At 44.2% G+C, this 24706-nt stretch overlaps 1 protein-coding gene across 14 annotated transcripts in view; it reads left to right on the top strand.

Moving 5' to 3' along the window:
* Positions 1–24706, top strand: part of tusc3 (tumor suppressor candidate 3) — a 716082-nt gene that overhangs the window by 503150 nt on the left and 188226 nt on the right. For all 14 annotated transcript variants that reach the window (XM_070862659.1, XM_070862743.1, XM_070862752.1 and 11 more), the window contains one exon: positions 4336–4410. In XM_070862659.1, coding sequence (XP_070718760.1) covers positions 4336–4410 — 75 coding nt within the window. The remainder of the gene's footprint in view (positions 1–4335; positions 4411–24706) is intronic.

The following is a 24706-nucleotide window of genomic DNA, read 5'->3' as shown; positions in this document are numbered from 1 at the left end:
ATAATTTTTTTTTAAACTTTGGATTCCTTGATTTGGAGACCACCTTGCAGCAAATGAGCTAGAGAGAGTATCCTGGACAGAAAGAGCTGGGGATGTACCCAGTACAGAGAGAGCTGGGGATATACCCAGTACAGGGAGAGCTGGGGATATGCCCAGTACAGGGAGAGCTGGGGATATACCCAGTACAGAGAGAGCTGGGGATATACTCAGTACAGGAAGAGCTGGGGATATGCCCAGTACAGGGAGAGCTGTGGATATACCCAGTACAGAGAGAGCTGGGGATATACTCAGTACAGGGAGAGCTGGGGATATACCCAGTACAGAGAGAGCTGGGGATATATCTGATACGTCCTTACTATACAGTATAAATGCACACGAGGCCCATGCTTGAGAGAAGGTCAGTCTGTGACCTGTCCTTTATTCCATAGTACTCAAGTGATGAAGGTGTCAGTTTATGCATGGGTTACAATGCTGGTTAAATACATGACAATATCCAGTACAGGGAGAACTGGGGATATACCCAGTACAGAGAGAGCTATACCTAATACAGAAATAAGTTATTTTATACAGAGTAGCAACATATAAACAGCCATTTTATTTCGTCGGCAGTGAGCTGAAAACTCACTTCAGATGTTCTTACATTGTGGCTTAGACCTACCCCCCTTCCTCCACCTCCTCCAGCTTATGTCTCCATGCTGTGGAATCACCCCTCAATGCCTTTAATTCGCATGAAAAAATCAACTCTTGAGCTTGTTCCCCATGCTGCTGGCGTGAGTAGAGTTGCCTTATTTACCTTACCGCCCTCTTCATGGTGATAGTTCTATAAATTAAATGTGCATTAGTTACAATATTCTGTGTTCCGTTTTTAGAGGAAGGCCTTTTTCACCTTTTTCTCTGCATGAGTATGGTAATGATCGAACTGGACAAAAAAAATAAAAATTTTTGCAAAATTTCCTATTCACAGCATGTGCAAAAAGGGTCAGAATCCATTCTTACTGGTCTTTTTGGACCGAAATACATACTTGTTAACAAAATGATTCTGAGATAGCAATTAAAAACATTTTTTACAAATACAGCAATAAAGGTCACTTGCATTGATTGTCACTCCCTGAAACTTTTGTTCTGTGCACAAACAACTAAATAAATGCCAAATTAGAATTAGTTTTCATTCTAATTGAATTCCTAGCTTAGTACTTAGAGGTGTGCTTTTGCTCATTCAAATGGCTTTTCAGACTTTCAACATTGTAAAGTTTAAATATGTTTAACAAATACATAATGCAAAGCAAGCAGATTTCCAACAGGTACGCTACTATTCACGACTTTGTGAACAGAAATACTTATTCACTTGGGGAAACTGAAGTCTGCTGTTAGCAGATTATATAATTTAATACATTTTTAAAGTTTTTTGTTTATCGAGAAACCTAGGTGAAGGACCAAGAACCACATTATAGGAAAATCTCACTGTTGGAAGGAGCTGGAGATTTGTTAAGTAGTAGTTAGGTGATGCAAAGCTTGGCTTTTAAAAGCCTATCGGTTACAGGAGAAAGAGAAGGCTGAGGGAGATGAGCAGTTCGACAATTTTATGTGTTTGACTATAATGAGTCTTAGGGCTGGAATTTCCTCAATCTGACTATGCTGAAATTTACACAGGTTTCTACGCTGATTTTGACGTTGGCAACTTATGCTGAAATTGCCTGAGAATCTCATCAGCATTCGCCCAAATGTAAAAACTGGTATAAAACACAGAAATATCAGAACAAACAATCTGAGCCAGAGGAAAGCATGGAACATACTTTAAGTCTCTTCTTTAAAATGTCTTTATCTTATTGATGTTTTGCAAATTAAAGTATGAATCCATCAAACCATCATTTCATGAAGCACAGCATGTTTAGGAAAATGCAATTGTGAAAGTTTATTTCCTTCCAGTGTCAGTTGTGGCACACTTGCCTCTGAGTCAGAAGGTTGTGAGTTCAAGTCCCACTCCAGGGACTTGAGCACATAAAGCTAGGTTGACATGCCAGTGCAGTGCTGAGGGAATGTTGCACAGTCGGAGGTGCTGTTTTTCAGATGAGACGTTAAACCAAGGTTGCCCTCACAGATGGATGTCAAAGATCCATGGCACTATTTTGAAGAAGAGCAGGGGAGTTATCTCCAGTGTCCTGGCCAATATTTATCCCTCAATCACCATAACAAAAACATATTGTCTGGTCATTATCACATTACTGTTTGTGGGAACTTGCTGTGCACAAAATTGGCTGCCACGGTTTCCACATAACAACAGTGACTACACTCCAAAAAAGTACTTCATTGGCTGTAAAGTGCTTTGAGACGTCCGGTGGTCATGAAAGACGCTATATAAATGCAAGTCTTTTAATTTAATGGAGTATACTACCATTAAAAATGATTCAATGATACAGAAAGTACAGTGCAGGTCTCAGTAAGAAGTACCAAAAGAAATTGCTAAAAGAAAGACAAAAAAATCCGCCAGAAATAATGACTGGATCCTGCAATGTCTAAAATATTGGATGTAAATTAACGTCCACTCAGAACTGGCGAATGTTCCCTGGTCTTTTGCATGGGGGCAAAGCTATATTAATGAGCTAAGCAATGTGTCGATGGACAAACTCAGGAGTGATGCAAATGATTGAGGAAAGTTACCCATAGCCATATTTCGGCATAAAACTGGCGAAAATCAGTTACGCATGGATTTCCTCAGAAGAAAACGGCACAAACTGCTCTTACGCTGTAGTTACGTTGAAACTTTCTAGGAAATTATGGGCCTTCATTTCAATAATGAGGTGCATTGCATCTCATGAGCCAGTAGGGATTTAAAATATTAAGTTGCTATATATGGCTCACATTGTGAATAATATAAATTGAGAAATGTTCTCTAGTTTTCTACATTTCTTGAATTTTTGAAAGAAAAGAACTGGCATTTATGTAGCGCCTTTCACGACCACATATCATCCCAAAGCACTTTGCAGCCAATGAAGTAATTTTGAAGTGTAGTTACTGTTGTAATGTAGGAAAAGCGGCAGCCAATTTTATAACAGCAAGGTCCACAAACAGCAATGTGATAATGACCAGATAATCTGTTTTTAGTGATGTTGGTTAAGTGCTAAACATTGGCCCCAGGATACCCAACTGCCCTGCTCATCAGCTAATAGTGCCGTGGGATCTTTTATAGCCACTTGAGTGGACCTCGGTTTAATGCCTCATCATAAAGACAGCACCTCCAACAGTGCAACACCATTTCATTACTGCCCCTCTGACAGTGCAGCACTTCCTCAGTACTGGCATTGAATGTGCCAGCCTGGATTGTGAGTTCCTCAGCATTTCAGCCTTTATAGAATCTAAATGCTGAGCACTTTTATTTTATTTTATACATTTATCCTATAATAGTAAACATTGAAAGTTTCAGGTGTTATTTTTCTTCAGATGCATAATAATTGAAAATATTTTGAAAATTGCAAAAGACAGCAGTCACAGGATTAACCTGATCTAAGCATTTTATTTTTGTTCCCAAGTCATCAGAAATTTTGAGCTGCTCTTATTCATTGTTCTAGCAGGGCACATTTTTTACAAAATTAAACTGCTAAAGAAATGCAACAAACCTCTAAACATAATAAAACAAAAGTCCAGCTCTGAATTGTGTGTTTTTTAAAGCTATTACACTATTTCCATACTAATTTCAGTGTTCAAGCTGTTTCATGGCTCCACTAATTTGTCTGTACAGGCAGTACTGATAAAGCTTTAGGTTATCTTATTGCAATTTGTATTCTCTGTATGAAAATGATGCCTGGAAGTTAAAAAATGAGTTGAAAAAAAATTACATTTTATGAAATTTAACATGTTTGGCCAAATCTGCATTGTACATAAAGAATGAATAAAAGTACTATGCTTATTGTCTTCTAGGTATGATAATGGCATGTAAAATGATTCTGGGGCAAGTAATTGTCAGGATTGATTCTTGACAGCTTTAAAGAGTCTTTATCAAAACACAACTTAAAAGACACGAGTAAAGTATACATTATTATGCCTCATGTATGAATTTTCATGCTGCATTGTTAACATTTCTTGGGGTTAATTTTATAGAATCTCTATTTTAATGATTTTAGCTGATTTATTTTCTCTCAAATTGTGAACTGCATTTTAGAATGAATATTTAAAATGGGAGTTTAAATCAGTTATGATTTGTATCCAATTATTGATGAAGTAAAATGCAAGCATGTTTGGTGTGAGTGAACTGAAAGGAAGCTGACTTACTTTGGAAGTGTACCTTTGTGGCATTCTGTGGGAAGCACCGTTCTGTTGTTTCCTTGACAACAACTGCAGATGCTGCCATCACCATGGGAATGGTTCTTCTAAATGAAGCTGCAACATCCAAAGGAGATGTAGGCAAAAGACGAAGTGAGTTATGCCAACGGTTTATATCTCAGCATTTTTATTTATACTTTTTTGAATGGACTAAATATTTCAAACAGTAAAGTGTTGAATGAGACATGAAATCAACTACTCTGTAAGTATGACCTTATTTGAAGTGTTAAATATTGGCTTTGTTTCTTCTATTTATCTTCTTATACTTGATAGAATGGTGTCTATTACAGAGATCGGCAAAGAATTTCAACCATTTAACAACAGTATTCAAAGTATTGAGAGGGAACGTCTTAATGCTTGACATCATAATATTAAGTGAAGCTAAGAATGAACAGCCATAGAAGGCGAAATTGCCCCGCACTGGGTTTGGGGCGCATAATTTGAATTATCAGATTTTTTATCACCCGGTGGCAGCAGCACGCATGAGCCCCGGAATTGGGCATTGAAATTTCAAAAATGATGCTAGCGCTCTTGGACTCTGTCAGTCAGCGCCACACTGATGAGTCGCAATGTTCCTCTTGCCCCCCCCTTAAAGGGGAAAGATGCTGCGAAGCCTAGGGCTGGCTCCGTGGCGCCCACTGGACCATCAGGGAGGGTTTCGGCTGAGCCAGCGGTCCAGCACCCAAGATTGGGTGCAAGGCAGCCCAGCCGAACCAGAGGCCACCATTGTCGAGCAGACTCCAGAGTCGGCCAACAATTAAATTAAGATGGCGGCCGTGGCGCTAAGCCCTCCCCTTTAAGGGAAGCCGCAGCGCCGCAGCCACCGACAGCTTCGCACCCCGTGAAGCAGTCGGTGACATCGCTCGGTGCCGAACTTGCTCCTGCAGGGCAATATCCCCCGGAGGGAGCAAAGAGGTCGGCGTGCACGGCGATGACATCGACATGTGCGCCACCGCCCGGGGCTCCAACTATGGGCGTGGCGCAAAGGCGTTTTCGCCCATGACATCCTGGGGGAAATTCCGGTCGGGTCATTTCCACTACCTGTCCCCTGGCCCAAAGCACTTATCGACCCGCTAGCATGGGCCGGAGGCACCAACAGACCTTGTGCAAAGGGGCAATTTCGGCCCCTTTTTCTATCAAAAAATGTTAGGCAAACTATTTTTGTTTTGAGAGATAGAAGAGATGTGGTAATGTATTTCAGTTTACATAATTGTGGTGTTTGTAAATAAATGAAAAGGGTTTGGTAACTATTCTCAGAGACCTTTAAAATTCAATATCACTTTCCCTGATCAGATGTATTAAGAAGTGACTGTGCATCAGGACAAACATTGATGAACCTTGTTAAAATGCTGTGTTACTGGAGAGCAAAAGCTACAATCGTAAGCCTACACTTCATTTCCCAGCTTAGCACATGTGCCAGGTTCAGTGGAAATTCAACCCAAGTCTTTTCAGAGCAATTGAAATGGACTGGAGAGAGTAACCACAGTGAGGATCAGGCCTGCAGGGTTTGGAACAGAATCTCAATTTATGTTGCTGTTAACCCTTGTCAAAAGCCTTTTGAAAGTCCAAATATACCACATCCACTGGTTCTGTCTTGTCCACTCTATTAGTTACATCCTCAAAAAACTCTAGAAGGTTTGTCAAGTATGATTTCCCTTTCATAAATCCATGCTGACTTGGACCGATCCTGTCACTGCTTTCCAAATACGCTGCTATTACATCTTTAATAATTGATTCCAGCATTTTCCCCACCACCGATGTCAGGCTAACCGGTCTATAATTCCCTGTTTTCTCTCTCCCTCCTTTTTTAAAAAGTGGGGTTACATTAGCTACCCTGCAATCCACAGGAACTGAACCAGAGTCCATGGAATGTTGGAAAATGACCACCAATGCATCTACTATTTCCAGGGCCACTTCCTTAAATACTCTGGGATGCAGACTATCAGGCCCTTTGATTTATCGGCCTTCAGTTCCTTCAATTTCCCTAACACCATTTCCTGACTAATAAAGATTTTCCTCAGTTCCCCCTTCTCGCTAGACCCTCGGCCCCCTTGTATTTTCGGGAGGTTATTCATGTCTTCTTTAGTGAAGACAGAACCAAAGTATTTGTTCAATTGGTCTGCCATTTCCTTGTTCCTCATTATGAACTCCCCTGATGCTGACTACATTAGTCTTCACTAATCTTTTTTCTCTTCACAGATCTATAGAAGCTTTTGCACAGTTTTTATGTTCCCTGCAAGCTTACTCTCATACTCTATTTTCCCCCTCCGAATTAAACCCATAGTCCTTCTCTGCTGAATTCTAAATTTCTCCCAGTCCTAAGGTTTGCTGCTTTTTCTGGCCAATTTATATACCTCTTCCTTGGATTTAATACTTTCCCTAATTTCCCTTGTTAGCCACGGTTGAGCCACCTTCCCTTTTTTATTCTTACGCCACACAGGGATGTACAATTGTTGTAGTTCATCCATGTGATATTTAAATGTCTGCCATTGCCTATCCACTGTCAACTCTTTATAAGCATCATTCTCCAGTCTATCCTAGCCAATTCATGTCTTATACGTCGAAGTTTCCTTTTAAGTTCAGGACCCTAGTCTCTGAATTAACTGTGTCACTCTCCATCTTAATGAAGCATTCTACCATATTATGGTCACTCTTCCCCAAGGGGTCCCACTCGACCAGATTGCTAATTAATACTTTCTCGTTACACAAGATCCAGTCTAGGATGGCCTGCTCTCTAGTTGGTTCCTCGACATATTGGTCGAGAAAACCATCCCTTATACACTCCAGGAAATCCTCCTCCACAGTATTGCTACCAGTTTGGTTAGCCCAATCAATATGCAGATTAAAGTCACCCATGATAACTGCTGTACCTTTATTGCACAAATTCCTAATTTTCTGTTTGATGCCATCTCCAACCTTCCTACTACTGTTTGGTGGTCTGTACACAACTCTCACTAATGTTTTCTGCCCTTTGGTCTTCCGCAGCTCTACCCATATAGATTCCACATTATCCATGCTAATGTCCTTCCTTATTATTGCGTTAATCTCCTCTTTAACCAGTAACGCTACCCCACCTCCTTTTCCTTCCTGTCTGTCCTTCCTGAATATTGAATACTCCTGGATGTTGAGTTCCCAACCTTGGTTACCTTGGAGCCATGTCTCTGTAATTCCAATTACATCATATCCGTTAACTGCTATCTGCGCAGTCAATTCATCCACCTTATTATGAATGCTCCTCGCATTGAGACTCAGGCTTGTTTTTTAACACTCTTTGTCCTTTTCGAATTACGTTGTAATTTGGCCCTTTTTGATTTTTGCCCTTGATTATTCTGCCCTCCAGTCTTGCTTTTCTCCTTCCTACCTTTTGCTTCTGCCCCCTTTTTACTTCCCTCTGCCTCCCTGCATAGATTCCCATCCCCCTGCCTTTTTAGGTTAAACCCTCCCCAACAGCACTTGCAAACACTCCGCCAAGGACATCCGGTGCAGACCGTCCGGTTTTTACTGGTCCCACTTCACCCAGAACCAATGTCCCAGGAATTTGAATCCCTCCCACTTGCACCATTCCTCAAGCCACATATTTATCTGTGCTATCCTGCAATTCCTACTCTGACGAGCACGTGGCACTGGTAGAAATCCTGAGATTCTTATCTTTGAGATTCTACTTTTTAATTTAACTCCTAGCTCCCTAAATTCAGCTTGTAGGACCTCATCCCATTTTTTACCTATATCGTTGGTACCTATATGTACCACGACAGCTGGCTGTTCACCCTCCCCCTCCAGAATGCGCTGCAACCGCTCCGAGACATCCTTGACCCTTGCACCAGGGAGGCAACATACCATCCTGGAGTCTCGTTTGTGACCGCAGAAATGCCTATCTATTCCCCTTACAATAGAATTCCCTATACAATAGCTCTCCTACTCCTTTTCCTGCCCTCCTGTTCAGCGGTGCCACCCCTGGTGTCATGGACTTGGCTGCTGCTGACTTCCCCTGATAAGCCATCTCCCCCAACAGTATCCAAAGTGGTGTATCTGTTTTGGAGGGAGATGACCGCAGGGGGCCCCTGCACGACCTTCCTACTCCTCCTCTGTCTGATGGTCACCCATTCCCTATCTGGCTGTGTAACCTTTACCTGCGTTGTGACCAACTCACTGAATGTGCTATTCACGACATCCTCAGCATCGCAGATGCTCTAGAGTGAATCCATGCGCAGCTCCAGTGCCACAATGCAATCTGTCAGTTGCTGCAGCACACTTCCTGCACATGTAGTCGCCAGGGACACGGGAAGCGTCCCTGATTCCCCACATAGCACAGGAGGAGCATGACACGGGTCTGGGCTCTCCTGCCATGGCTTAACCCTTAAATTAACCTAATTGATAACAACGCCAAAGGTTTCTTACTGATCAGAAAAGAAAATGAAAAAGAAAAAGATTAAATACTGACCAATCCACCAGCCAATCACTTACCCTCTTGGCTGTGATGTCACACTTCGATTTATTTTTACTTCATTGGTTACTTTCTGCCCCTGCACTAGCACCCGCTGGCCTCCTCTGACTGCTGGGCCCCCTTTTTTGGGCCCCGCTGCTCCCGACCTGCTCCGCTCCTCCGACTTTCCGGCTCCCGCTCTTTTTAAACTGCTCCTCCGACTCTCCGGCCCCCACTCTTTTTAAACTGCCCGGTCCTCCGACTCTCCGATCCTCGTCAGAAGTGAATTCCTCGCCTACCTCCGGCCCTACTGCTCCTCGGACTCCTGGCCTCCCAAACTCTCCTGAACTCACGGACTGCCCGAACTCTCGGACCTCCCGACCTCACGGACCACCCGAACTCTCGGATCTCCCGAACTCACGGACCTCCACAACTCACGGACCTCCCGAACTCACGGACCTCCCGAACTCACAGACCCCCCGAAGTTTGCAGATGACATTAAAATAGGCTGTGTGGTTGATAATGAAGAAGAAAGCTGCTGACTGCAGGAAGATATCAATGTACTGGTCGGGTGGACAGAACAGTAGCAAATGCAATTCAATCTGGATAAGTGTGAGGTAATGCATCTGGGCAGGTCTAACAAGGCAAGGGAATACACATTAAACGGTACAACACTAAAAAGTGTAGAGGAACAAAAGGATCTTGGAGTGCTGGTCCACAGATCCCTGAAGGTAGTAGGACAGGTAGATAAGTTGGTTAAGAAGGCATATAGAATACTTGCTTTTATTAGTTGAGGCATGGAATACAAAAGCAAGGACGTTATGCTTGAACTGTATAAAACACTGTTTAAGCCGCAGCTGGAGTATTGTGTGCCGTTCTGGTCACCACGTTACAGGAAAGTTGTGATTGCACTGGAGAGGGTTCAGAGGAGATTTACAAGAATATTGCCTGGTCTGGAGAACTTCAACTATGAGGAAAAATTGGAGATGCTGGGTCTATTTTCTTTGGAACAGAGGCGCTTGGGCAGCGGAGGTGCTGATTGAGGTGTATAAAATTATAAGGACCCTAGATAGAGTGGACCTGTTTCCCTTGGCAGTGTAGACAACAACCAGGGGGCATAGATTTAACATAATGGGGATGGAGGTTTAGAGAGATATGAGGAGAAACTTCTTTACCCAGAGGGTGGTGTGGGTCTGGAACTCACTACCTGAAAGGGTGGTAGAGGCAGAAACCCTCATCACATTTTAAAAATACTTGGATGTGCACTTAAAGCGCTGTAACCTACAGGGCTACGGACCAAGAGCTGGAAAGTGGGATTAGGCTGGATAGCTCTTGGTCGGCCGGCGCAGACACGATGGGCCGAAATGGCCTCCTTCTGTGCTATAAATTTCTATGATTCTATGAGAGAAGCCTACCTTAATAAGTTGAAATTGGTTGGGATCACTGAAGTTGTATTGGCATGAGCTTTTTCGTGTTGTAACGAGATTTGCATCGAAGGATGATGTCATCAAACTGTATCCAAAGGTGTTCCGTGAAACAGGTAGTTCAATCCAGGGCTTCAAGGTGAGTGTCAGAGTACAGAAGGATACTAGACCAATTTACTGCAAGCCACGTCCCGTACCATACGCACTCAAGTTGAGCAAAAACTCAAAAGACTAGAAATTGAGAGCATTATCTCTAAGGTAGATCTAAGTAATTGGGCTACACCCATTGTTGTTGTACCGAAGTCAAATGGTAATGCTGACGCTATGTTCAGGTTGCCATCCCCATCACAAGTTACACCCAATAGGGAAGAAGTGTTCTATTTATCATACATTGATGAGTCGCCAATCACAGCTGAAGTGCTTGGTAGAGCAACCAAACTTGACCCAGTTATGTCAAACGTGTATGATTATATAGCAAATGACTGGCCAAACCAGGTATCAGAGGAAGATATTCATCCATATTTTGTTCGTAGGAATGAATTGTCTGTGGATAAAGATTGTATCATGTCGGGTGCAAGATTAGTTATTACAAATAAGTTCAGGTCCAAATTGTTAGAAGATCTTCATGACCAGCACCTGAGAATGTGCTTGACCAAGAGTTTTACATGCAGTTACTTATGGTGGCTAGGTCTAGATAAAGATATAAAGTACATCATTAGTCAGTGTACATCATCATCATAGGCTGTCCCTCGAAATCGAGGAAGACTTGCTTGCACTCTTAGAATGACTCCTTAGGGGGCTGAACAGTCCAATACGAGAGCCACAGTCCCTGCCACAGGTGGGACAGACAGTCGTTGAGGGTAAGAGAGGTTGGGACAGGTTTGCCGTAGTTCCTTCCACTGCCTGCGCTTGCTTTCTGTATGCACTCGGCGATGAGACTCGAGGCGCTCAGCGCCCTCCCGGATGCAGTTCCTCCATTCAGGGCGGTCTTAGGTCAGGGACTTCCAGTTGTCGGTGGGGATGCCGCACTTTATCAGGGAGGCTTTGAGGGTGTCCTTGTAATGTTTCCTCTGTCCACCCTTGGCTCGTTTGCCATGAAGGAGTTCCGAGTAGAGCGCTTGCTTTGGGAGTCTCGTTTCTGGCATGCGGACAACATGGCCTGCCCAACGGAGCTGATCAAGTGAGGTCAGTGCTTCAATGCTGGGGATGTTGGCCAGGTCGAGGACGCTAATGTTGGTCCGCCTGTCTTCTCAGGGGATTTGTAAGATCTTGCGGAGGCATCGTTGATGGTATTTCTCCAGTGACTTGAGGTGTCTACTGTACATGGTCCATGCCCCTGAGCCATACAGGAGGGCGGATATTACTACAGCCCTGTAGTCCAATACGAGAGCCACAGTCCCTGCCACAGGTGGGACAGATAGTCGTTGAGGGTAACATAGAAACATAGAAACATAGAAAATAGATGCAGGAGTAGGCCATTCGGCCCTTCGAGCCTGCACCGCCATTCAATAAGATCATGGCTGATCATTCCCTCAGTATCCCTTTCCTGCTTTCTCTCCATACCCCTTAATCCCCTTAGCCATAAGGTCCATATCTAACTCCTCTTGAATATATCCATTGAACTGGCATCAACAACTCTCTGCGGCAGGGAATTCCACAGGTTAACAACTCTCTGAGTGAAGAAGTTTCTCCCCATCTCAGTCATAAATGGCCCACCCCTTATCCTAAGACTATGTCTCCTGGTTCTGGACTTCCCCAACATTGGGAACATTCTTCCTACATCTAACCTGTCCAGTCCCGTCAGAATCTTATATGTTTCTATGAGATCCCCCCTCATCCTTCTAAACTCCAGTGAATAAAGGCCCAGTTGATCCAGTCTCTCCTCATATGACAGTACAGCCATCCTTGGAATTAATCTGGTGAACCTTCGCTGCACTCCCTCAATGTTTCTATGTTTCTATGATGACTGGGGGGCAGTGCTGTGCAGCGAGGACAGGCTGGTGGAGGACCTTTGTCTTACGGATGTTTAACGTAAGGCCCGTGCTTTCGTATGCCTCAGTAAATACGTCGACTATATCCTGAAGTTCAGCCTCTGAATGTGCGCAGACGCAGGCGTCATCCGCGTACTGTAGCTCGACGACAGAGGTTGGGGTGGTCTTGGACCTGGCCTGGAGGCAGCGAAGGTTAAATAGCTTCCCACTGTTTCTGTAGTTTAGTTCCACTACAGCGGGGAGCTTGTTGACTGTGAGGTGGAGCATGGCAACGAGGAAGATTGAGAAGAGAGTTGGAGCGATGACGTAGCCTTGTTTGACCCTGGTCTGGACACGTATTGGGTCTGTAATGGATCTGTTGGTATGGATCACGGCCTGCATGTCATCGTGGAGCAGGCGAAGGATGTTTGGGGGCATCCGAAATGGAGGAGGACGCTCCATAGACCCTCGCAGTTGACAGTGTCAAAGGCCTTTGTAAGGTCGAAGGTCATGAATAAGGGCGGGCATTGCTCCCTGCATTTTTCCTGCAGCTGCCGTGCTGCAAAGATCATGTCCGTTGTGCCCTGTAGGGGACGAAATCCGCACTGTGACTCCGGGAGGAGCTCCTCGGCCACAGGGAGAAGGCAGTTGAGGAGGACTCGAGCGACAACTTTTCCAGTGGCTAATAGCAGGAAGATTCCTCTGTCGTTGCCGCAGTGGGACTTGTCCCCTTTTTAAAAGATGATCACGATCACTGCAGCTCTGAGATCTCCCGGCATGCTCTCCTCCCTCCAAATGAGAGAGATGAGGTCATGTATCCGTGCCAACACTGCCTCTCCGCCATACTTTAGCGCCTCAGCAGGGATTCCATCCGTTCCCATAGCCTTGTTGTTCTTGAGCTGTCTTATGGCTTTTCCTACCTCGTGCAACGTTGGGGTTTCACTGAGGTGATGGTGGGTCGCATGCTGCGGGATGAAGTCGAGAGCACGCGAGTCAAAGGCAGAGACTCAATTGAGGAGATCTTCGAATTGCTCCTTCCATCGGGCCATGACTGCCTCGGTGTCCTTGATGAGTGTTTCCCCGTTCTTGGCCAGCAGTGGGGTGGGGCCTTGGGAGTTTGGACCATAGGTGGCCTTGCCTGTGATGAAAAATCCTCGCACATCATGGCTGTCGGCCAGTTGTTGTACCTCATGTGCTTTCTCCATCACCACCTGTTCTTTAGTTCCCGGGTTTTTTGTTGGATCTCAGCCTTGAGCCGCCTGTAATGTTGCTTTGTTGCTCCCGAGTTGGCTTTTGCTAGAGGCTCAGAAAGGCTCTGCGCTTGCGATCTATTAGTTCTTGGATCTCCTGATCATTCTCATCAAACCAGTCCTGGTGTTTTCTGGTTGAGTGACCAAGTGTTTCTTCACAGGCACTGGTTATGGAGGCCTGGAGGGGAGACCAAGCGCTGTGGGCATTCTTCATCTCAGGATCATCAAGGCACGCCAGGTTAGCTGTGAGACGCTGACTGTATAGGGCTCTCTTAGCTGGGTCATTAAGTGCCCTGGCATTGACTTTTTTGTGGCACTGCTTCTGCTGTCTCTTCCGCTTTGGGGCTATGTTAATGTCGATGATGGATCGGATTAGGCGGTGGTCCGTCCAGCAGTCGTCAGCTCCTGTCATGGCGTGGGTGATGCACACATCCTTGTGATCCCTGGCTCGGATGATGACATAGTCGAGCAGGTGCCAGTGTTTGGAGCAAGGGTGTTGCCACGATGCCTTGTATTTGTCCCTCTGGCGAAACAGGGTGTTGGTGATGAGGTTCATGTTCTAGACATTTTGTCAGGAGTAGGTTACTGCTGGAGTTGGCTTTCCCTACCCGCTCTCTGCCAGTCACGCCTTCCCAGAGGGCTGTGTCTTTGCCGACCCTGGTGTTGAAGTCACAATGAGGATCAGATTAACGCCCACGGGGACGCGGGACAGGGATGTTTCGAGGTTGGAATAAAAACCCTCTTTGGTCTCATCTGTTGCATCGAGTGTTGGGGCGTATGCACTGATGACTGTGGCGCATTGACTGTGGTATACACTGATGACTCTGGTATACATTGACATTCTGGCCCCCAGTGGCATCCAAGCGTTCAGGCCCCTGGCAGCATCCAGGCAACAGCTGTGCCTCTCCTCCAGCGGCGACCAGACGTTCGGGCCCCCAGCGGCATCCAAGCGTTCAAGCCCCTAGCAGTGCCCAGACCTCTCCCCAGCGGTGACCGGATCCCCTCCAGCGGCAACAGCTGTGCCTCTCCTCCACGACGGCGTTTGGGCCTCCTCCTCTTCCACGACGGTGGCTGACCTTTCCCCTTCCATCAGAGACGACTGGGCCTCTACTTCCCCACAGTACTCCAGGTGTGGTCTAATCAGGGCTTTTTATAGCTGGATCAACACCAAAGGAAGTAACTTACTTTTAACTTTCATTTTAAACTTTTAATCAACTTGGTATACTTTTAAACAACTTGGTAAAACTTTTAAATAACTTGGGAAAAATTTTAAAACTTATGGAGAAACTTTTAAACAACGTGAAGGAAATTTTAAGATTTATTTTCTTTAAACATTTTTTACTAAGGAATTGAATACTGTACCCCAATCTTACTGGAAAATAGTTTGGTGTGTTTTATTAGCATCATTTTCAGTCATTTGAAACCGGGTTACTCACGACGACGCCCGACGAGCAGATGAGCCTCCGACCAGGCGACCGGGACATTACCCCACCCCTCCTGTGGTGGGCCTACATCCCGCCAGCGGCGGGATTTCATCCCTCCAGTGGCGATCGGGCCTCTCCTCGTCGACGGCTGGACCTCTCCTTCCCCACTGGTGACCGGGCCTCTTCTACTGGTGAGCATCATGGCTATGACTCTTCCGCCCTTCCACTCCTTGCTGACCTCCCACTCGGAACTCCAGCAGACAACTGACTTTCCTAGTGCCTGCCCCCAACCAAGCCTCGGGCCACCTACCTCAAGGGCGCTACTCGGCACCGAGCTTGCGACCAACATCTCGCTGGAGGCAATTAGGCTCATACAGCAGTGCCTGGTCTCAGGTCATCTTGGACCCCCTTGCCACTGGACCAAGACCTTGCTCAGCTAAGCCCATGTGGTGGCCGGTGTGCAATGGCCACCCCACATTCAAAGAACTCACGCACAGGCATCTTCCACTTCGTTAACATGAAGTTCGGGACCTGGAACGTCAGGACCCTCATGGACAACTCCAACAGCGACAGGCCGGAATGCCACACCGCCATAGTTGCCTGAGAACTTTGACGCTTTGACATCGACATTGCCGCCCTAAGCAAGACCCGGCGTGCACGGGAAGCCCAGCTCAAGGAACAAGGTGGAGGTTACACCTTTTTCTGGAAAGGGAAACCAGAGGAAGAATGCCGCCTTTACGGAGTTGGCTTCGTCATCAAAAATGAGCTGGTCGACCGCCTCAAGGGGGTCAGTGTACCACATGCCAATCGGTAAGCAAGAAACCACCATCAGTACCATTATAGCCATGGAAACGGCCTCCCAGGGTGTGGCAAAGGTTATATGTGGATTTTGCTGAGCTAGAAGGACAACAATTGTTCATTGTGATTGATAGCCATTCGAAATGGGTAGAGTTGTTTCCGATATGGAAAATAACAATAACACACTAGACAATTTGCGAAGATTGTTTTCTTCATATGGCCTCCCAGAAGAAATTGTGTCTGATAATGAGCTGCAATTTTGTTCTGAAGAATTTGCACAGTTCATGAGCAGAAATGTTGTGAACATACCAAAGTTCCACCATACCACCCTGCTTCAAATGGTGTAGCAGAGCGCACAGTATAAATGATAAAACATGCTCTCATCAAGCAAATGTTGGATCCAAATCAAAAGAAACGGCAGTTGTCGTTGGGCCACAAATTGGCAAACTTTCTAATTACTTATCGTAATATTCCTCATACAACTACTGGTAGAACATCAGCAGAGTTGTTTCTTAAACAACAGCCATGAACCAGGTTCCCATTGTTAAAGCCAAACTTGGTACAGTCAGTAGAAGAGAAACAATTAAGACAGAAAGACAATCATGATAGAGGTGTGAAATTAAATCAGAAAGTTAGAGCGAAGAACCATCATCGTAAATGGTTAAAGTGGTTACCAGGAAGAGTAATGAAGATGTGTAGTCCTCGCACATATTTGGTCAAGATATTTAATCATGGAAAGGTTAGGTTTGTTCACATTGATCATATTTTACCTACAGATGTGGAAGGAGTTGAAAGTTGGAATGATTCGATTATTTCTGATGAGTCACATAGTTTTGTTACAGGTCATCATCATCATAGGCAGTCACTCAAAATCGAGGATGACTTGCTTCCACTCTAAAAGTGAGTCCTCAGGTGACTGTACAGTCCAATACGGGAATTACAGTCTCTGTCACAAGTGAAACAGATAATGGTTGAAGGAAAGGGTGGGTAGATAGTCTGGTTTTCTGCACGCTCCTTCCGCTGTCTGCATTTGGTTTCTGCATGCTCTCGGCGACGAGACTCAAGGTGCTCAGCGCTGTAGGGGGTGGTGTCTGGGGTCAGATTCACCTTTGACCTTCTGAGCAGTTCGAATCGCTCCCACTCCCTGGGTTCTAGTCTTTGGATTTATTTGAGGGATATGACAAAGTGCATGAGACAACTGGTTTGGTGCAAAGAACTTCGATTTTATTAAGGACAAGAAAATACAATGTCAAACTTGTAATCATTCAAATAAAGAACACTATTTCACACATTCAAAGGGGTTACAGAAATAATACACCTCCCACCTCCCAATGCCTAACTCTAGCTAGGTGAAACTCCAGGGTGAACAGGGACTATACTCACCAATCCTTTATTGTCAGTTGGCGGTGGTTCGCGATTTCAGGGTTCGCTGGACTGTAGGTTCTGCTTGCCGTATCCCGAATGCCGTAGACATCTTCTCACTGCGTAGTCTCCAGTTGGGTGGTGTCCGCTGATGCGGTTGGGCGCGTATTGGACTTATGGGATGAGTACCCGCTTTCTTCCGTTAGAAATAGGTTTTAAAGTCTTTTTAGATAATGTTTCACCTGTTGGTATTCAGGACTAGATAGTAGAGTGGAAACTTTCGAATCTTCAGTTTCTTCTTGAGTCTTGATTTTGGAATTGGGCGATCGCGGTGCTTTCGGTGTTACCACATTGGTTTTGTTCAGTTGTTACCGTGATGGCGATGTCCGGTGTTATTGGGGCTGCTTTCTGCCGTGACGATGTTCTTCCTTCTTCTTTTTGGTAGCAGGGCAGTGTGGCCCTGGGAGTGTCGTCAAGGCTGGAGAGGCTTGTTAAAACTGCTGCGGTGATCTCTCTCTCCTTCTTGATGCTCTATGATGTTATGCACCTAATGATGCGCCTCCGATGCCTAAAAACCTTAGTTCACCAGGGTCCCAGTTATACTTTGGGAGCCGTTCTAATCTTCGCACCAAATCAGCCCCGATTCTTTGTTTAATTTTTGGTGGGCTTGATATCTCTTTGTCATATTTTGGTGGGCTCATTAATGTTAACCTGTCTCAGATGTGTCGATCCTTTAAATTTGTTTCTTGATCAGGAAAAATTAGCTTTGGTATTTGCAATGTCTGCCTAGGCCTGGGTTTTCCCTGTGGGCTGGATGTGCCATTGTCATTATGTATATGCTGGATGGGTTTCCTGCTCAGGGTGATGGCTGGCTATCTCTGGGTTGATTGTTGCTATGTTAATGTCTCCCGGGGAGAAGAGTTTTCGAGTTTACACAATTCCTCAGACAATTTGTTTAGCTTCAATGCCCCAGACAGTTTCAATACTCAAAACTGGTTTCTTTGAAGGATAGCTATCCTTTAGTTCTTAGCCCTTTCCACATGGACCCAATCTGTCTTGTAAAATCCCAAATTCGATTAAAACTCGTAGTTTCTCCCATGTGCACTTCAGGATCTCAAACATCCTGGTTGATAGCTCCAAATTAAATTTCCTTTCCAATGAGTCCAAACACTGGGGGGGTTCCCACAAATTTTGCAACCCTACAGTGCCCTCCATGATACTCTTCCTCCACTTAGGGCGGTCTTGGGCCAGGTATTCCCAGCTGCCGGTGGGGATGTTGCACTTTTTCAAGGAGGCTTTGAGGGTGTCCTTGTAATGTTTCCTCTGCCCACCTGGGGCTCGCTTGCCTGTAGGAGTTCTGAGTAGAGCCCTTGCTCGTGTCGGGCATACGGATGATGTGGCCCGCCCAATGGAGCTGGTTGAGTGTGGTCAGTGCTTCGATGCTGGGGATGTTGGGCTGATCGAGAACACTGACATTACAAGTAGAGTACCAGTAACAAATCCTACATCAGATGTGCTAGAGAAAGTCAGAATTTAATTCTGAGTCCGATTCAAGCAGACAAACAGCCTGAAGTTGTAGAGCATTCAAATGTAGAGCAAGGGTTGCCCTTGAAGTAAAACTATCCTCCGGCTCAGCCGAGAATGAGTCTAAGTTCAACACCGTGTTTGGAAAGTTCTGTTCAAGAGCGAAGGTATCCTCTTCGAAACAGAATACCAGCGGTTATTTTGATTTGTAAATGTGGCAAATTAATTCTATATTTTTTGTTGTATATAACCATGCACGTTATGTATGCTGATCATTTTGTTATGATTACTTCTTCATTAAGGAGGGAGAAGTGTAATACAGAGCTCCCCTAGTGGACTACTGTGGTAATGCAACTGCAGCTGGAAATACAATAAAAATCACATGATGTATTGGAGCCATATTGTAAGGTGTGTTTGTTTGTGATATCGTAAGGTATATATCACAGCACGATTTAAAGAAGAGCAGGGGAGTTAGCCACGGTGTCTTGCCAATATTTTCCCTTAACCAACATCATTAAAACAGATTATCTGGTCATTATCTCATTATTGTTTGCGGGTCCCTGCTGTGCACAAATTGGCTGCAACCGTTCCTATATTACAACAGTATCTATACTTCAAATGTACTTAATTGGTTGTAAAGCATTTTGGGACATTCAGAGGTTATGAAAGGTGCTATATAAATGCAATTTATTTTCTTTTTAATGCTGGAAGTACATAGCATTACATTATTGTACAATAACTTCAGCTTCACTCCTGCTGAACCACTGAATTCTGATGCCACATTGTTGTAGCTGACCCAGTATTCGTCCTCCACATTATATACTGCCTGTAGTTTGTTTCCTGATAATGGACTACCTTTTTTTAATTTTAGGAGACATTATAACACTTGCTTTCTTATGTAATGTGATTCTGTATTATTGCCATTAATGTTTGAGCATACTGCCTTTACTGTGCAGATCTCCACCACTGAACATAAGAAAAGCCAAAAGCAATGTTACTTTAAAAAAAAATAAAAGCATTATGTATTTGAAGAGCAGCAAAGAACTGACAGTGAGTTAGAGAATAATAATTCAGACACAGAGTTCTGCTGACGTTGTCAAGCTGCTCAGGCTTCACTCTCAAGGATTATGATATAAATGGAACAACTCAATTGAATTACTGCCTTGTTGCTCCATGACAGCCGTTTATTATCCAACATCATGTTTCCTGACTGTGTAAACAATTCAGTTGTGAGTAAGGTTTATTTTAAAAAGTGTATGTCTATGTTTGCATAGGTAAAGAATATGTAATTTGGAGAACAACTGTATTTTCTACAAGCACTTTTCTGTGACAAATGTGAAGGTTAGTTTTGTAAGTGTAGATGTAAAGAAAAGTTTGAAAGTCAGCCCTGCTAAATTGTTATTAAAAGATTGTCAATATGTACAATTATAAATCAGGAATTAGCTTGTTTATGAGAAGTTTCTCATGCTAGTGTTTGGTGTGTACAAGGGGAAGTGGCTTAGAATGCAACATAATGAAGCTTCAGTCCAAGACACCACTTTATTTGCGATGCTGACTGTTGAGTTGTCGGAAGGCACCCATAAAGTTGATGGGATAGTTATTCCCTTGACCATATTCTCTTACCCCCAAGTGCCCAGATTGGTGCATCATTAATAACTGGCTGGAAGATCAACACATTGACCCCTTTTATTCTCAGCTGCAGTAAGTGTATGGTTTGGGAAAACAAGAATGACTGAGGAGAAAATATAGGAATTTTATCATTTTAATAAAATAGTTTTCTGCAAGGCTAATATTTACTCATAGATAGCAGTTAGAATGCATTTATGCAATGTTTCACAATTTTATTGCCACCAGAAGGATGAGGTAGTATTTTTAAGAGGATTCTATTGAATTTTAAAGGACTATCATCCTGCTTTCAGGATGTTTTCAAGTAGTTTCAGTACCTTGAAAAGCCAGGAATAGTCTCATCCAAATACTCTGTTTCCACAGCCACCAGATTAGCCACTAGGAACAATTTTAATACAATGAATATATTGGTCCGAAAATTGAGGCCACGCCGGGTGCATCCGATGTGCGCACACACCTGGCGAGGCCTTGCAAAAGCCGGTTCTTGGTATATTTGGCAAATTTAAACTGCATCCTTTTCAATTTAATTGTACAAGAAATCCTTGTTGATTTTCTTCAGTTGCAAAATGTAAACTATACTATTGAAGGCTTAGTCAGTAATTCTGACATAATCTATAATTTTACTGATTCTATTTAAACAAAACAGAAACGAAAGCGGAATAACGCACTTGTGATTCCACAAGTGCCAGATCGTAGAGTCAACATTAATGTGTCACAGAAAGAGAAAAGTATAATCGGAACTAAAAGTCAGTGCCACAAAATATCTGCAAACGTTGCAAAAAGTTTTATAGGATGGTAAAGTGGCCATTGTTTTTGTAATTGGAATCACAATCAACCATTTAGCAAATTTAAATTTGTTTAATTTTCTGAACTTTTTCTTGCTACCATTGGGAATAGCTCTTTTTTTGATTAGGGCTTTATATGTACATTGATTTTTCATAAAACACAGCTTCAAAGTAGTGCCTCCTTTATACAGTGGAGATTGTTGGAAATGTGAAATGAGGACAATATTGGATATATACTACAGATCTGTCAGAATCTGAATATACCAGTTAGTATTTTGGATAGAAACCTTTCCTGACAACTGCAGGTCAGGCACAGCTAAAACAAATACCATGCCATTGTCAATGCTTGATGCCCATACATAAACTCCACCTCTATCCTCCCCTCCTCCATGAGGCAGCAGTGTGCCAACCCAAAACCACCAGTAATGCTGGAAAGTAGAATAACAAAAAAAAGTGACATAAACCTTGTAATAATCATAGTTGACACTGTATCAAAAATGTGAGCATTTTGCTCATTAAGTAGCACACTGATGAAAGTATTTTAACGTGTTTTTGTTGATTGCAGTTGCAGAAATTAGTGTGTCTCAATTGAAATTTTGAGTCAGCAATTAAAATTTGATTTCAGATTTGATAAAAAGGCACATGTTAATCTTCTAAGCCTTATAATAAGTGGTAAATCTCCCAGCATTGCTTACTCTTTTCCATTCAAGTATAATTTCAACTTGGGAAGTAGAAGGGGCTCAACAAAGAGGAAAAAAACAACAGTAGTCTAGAAATTAGGTAATTCTGTTCTAATAATCTGTTCAAATTAAACATTTTAGTAAGTTAATTAAAATCACTTTTAAGTTCCTACTTTCTAAATTAACAAGCAAATTAATTACCATTGTTTTGAAGAAATGAATGTTCACACATTTTGATAACTAAATGGAAACTTTAGAGACTAAAGTTTGCTCTATGTGCAAAATTAAAGAAAATAGATTTTTCAGTTTAATAAAATTATTTTTTTTTATAAACTTTATATGCCCCCAGATCTCTAAAGCAATATTTTATGTATGTAATCTAGATGATTCCATCTTGTAACCATTTATGAACAAAGTTCTTCTTTTCACATCAGAAATTATATATCACATGAGTATTGTTTTAACTCAATTTTGTCAGGGAAAACGCTTTCATATTTTGTCTCTGCGTGTGTTCCACTGTTAACCTTTCCATTAAACTGAATTCAGAAATAATCTTTTTAAAAATAAACTGTTTCTCTAGATTGCAAGTGCTCTAGGAGACATACAAATTTGTGATACAAGTAAAGGGCAACACAATTACAGTTTTTACTTTAGTTGTTATTAGTATTTTTACTCGTAGGTTAGTTATAATCGTGCTTGAAGCATAAATCTAATTCACCAAGTCAAAAGCCCTACATCAAACGAACTAAATCACCTGATTGTTTGGAGCACAATTTCTTTTTCCTGAAACTGGGGCTATTGGATTGCCTGGGTGCCATTATTAATATGAAAATTGGGATTGTATGATGTACATTGGACCCAGATTGCAAATTTGAGGTACAAATGGATGGACCATGCATCACGCACTCTCCATCCTCTTGTACTGGCATTGGGCGGCATAATCAGTGGTACTTAAAGGAGCCTGTTCAAAAAAGCAGCCTGGACCATTTTTGTACATTATTTTTATGTGGCCACGAAGAGCACACTTGCTTTTGCCGGCACTACCACCCCCCCACCCCCCTTCCTCTGCCTTTCCACCCACCCCCACCCCCAAGGTCACAGATGCTCTTTCCAGAAGGAGAAGGGTTTACATTTCCTTCCCCATCACCAGAGAGAAGCAGCACAAGCATGAATGTAGCTTTGCCAGGATAGCAGGCTTCCCCATGATGCAGGGCACCATTGGCTCTACCAACGTCACTTTACGGGCACTGCATAATAATCCTGAGGTATTCCGTAACCGCAAAGGCTACCACTCACTTTATGTGCAGTTGGTGTGTGACCATACACACCAAATCCTCGCCGTCAATGCCCGCTATCCTGGCTGCAGCCACGATGCCTTCATCCTGCGACAGCTTTGATCCAGCCACCACATCAAGCTTGCGGCTTGCTGCTGGGAGACAAGGGCTATCTGCTCTCCACCTGGCTCATGACTCCCTTCCGCAACCCCAACACTCATGCCCAGCACACATATAATGAGAGCCATGTATCAGGAACATCAATGAACAGATCATCAGAGTGCTCAAGCAAAAGTTCCGCTGTTTTGACCGTTTGGGAGGAGTTCGCCAGTACTCGGCTGAGTGGGTGTCCATTTTTGAGGTCGTCCGCTGCATGCTGCACAACTTGGCTATCATGAGGGCGCAGCCATTAGCACCCGGCATAGCTCCACCATTTCAGGAGGAGGATGAGGAGGAACAGGAGCAGGAACAGCAGTGACGGAGGAGGCAGCCACTCAATCAGCCTTCTGGAAGGGCGGTCCACCATCGCCTCATCAGACTTCGATTCCAATGAATTCCAGGCCATATCCCAGTTGCTCAGCACGTCCCCATCATTACATCAATTTCTCATTCCATACCACACCCAAAACTAAAATGAGAGACACCACCAAAAGTTAAACATTCTAATAACAAATTTATCTGAAAACATGAGCCACATATAGACACAACAAAAACATTTACTAATCACCCTTGTGCAAACCCTTACCTCCCCTCTTAACACTGCCTTTTCCTATTCTACTGTTCCCACGTAGTGTTTCCCAAGTGGCTACAGCAGGGCAGGTGAAAGGCACTTGAGTGTCAGGGCCAGAGACTACAGATGGCCTTGCAGGACGCCCGCGACCACTTCTGGGCCTCGAAGGCCCAGCTGTAGACTGCACCACCTCAGGCAGGGCGGCGGTAATCTGGGCTGGCTGGATGACAGGCAGCAACAAGTGCAATGGCGGAGTGGCAGTGGTGGGATATGGAATGCTGTCATCCTGTTCCACTGACCCACTACCACTCCCCCGGGGTACCACCTCAGCATCTCTACCAATCTGCTGTGACACCGTGAGATCCCCGGTGGACTGTGGTGGAACCTGCGAAGATAACAGCAGTCAGAGCTTGCATGGCATCCATCTGAGACTGCATGAGAGCAGTCTGAGCTTCGATGCCACCAATCATTGTCTGCATTACAGCACTAAGATGTTCTGTTTGCTTCCACCTGTGCTGCAATGGAAGCTGCCACATCGTCCTTGACACTCGTCATGAGGTCTGGGTCCCCACGGTCTCTCTGGAAATGATGGGCTCCACTATGTGCACAGGAGCTGGCTCCAGAGGTACCCTTTCTGCTTAGCCTTGCTGCAGCCCGCTTGACCCCAGTGCATCGCCCAGTACAGACCCCTCTACTAAGCTTGCCTCTAATGATCACGTAGTGCCAGTCTCTGAGGTGGTATCTGCGGGTGAGAGATGCAGTGATCCGGTGCTTTGCTCCTCCTCCTCCTCTTCTCCTTTCTCACTTTCAGTGGGAGGCTCAGGGACAAGCTGGTCATCTGATTGCTGATTATCTGAAGGAATAAAGACACAAGACTCGCGTTAAGGTGAGGACACGGGGCAGGAATGGAGCAAGGAATGCAGACAATATCAGGAGCTGGAAAGTGATAAAGGCTTGTGGTGTGAAACATCAAAACATTGAAATCTGCAGTGCAGAAGGAAGCCATTTCGGCCCATCGTGTCCACACCGGCCGACAAAGAGCCACACGGCCCTCGGTCAGCAGCCCTGAAGGTTACATATAAACATATGAACAATGGCGGAAAAGTAAAGAGCATCCGG

This window comes from Pristiophorus japonicus, chromosome 2 (assembly GCF_044704955.1).
Source record: "Pristiophorus japonicus isolate sPriJap1 chromosome 2, sPriJap1.hap1, whole genome shotgun sequence".
In the NCBI taxonomy this organism is placed as follows: Eukaryota; Metazoa; Chordata; class Chondrichthyes; family Pristiophoridae; genus Pristiophorus; species Pristiophorus japonicus.
This window is presented reverse-complemented; position numbering and strand designations above follow the sequence as displayed.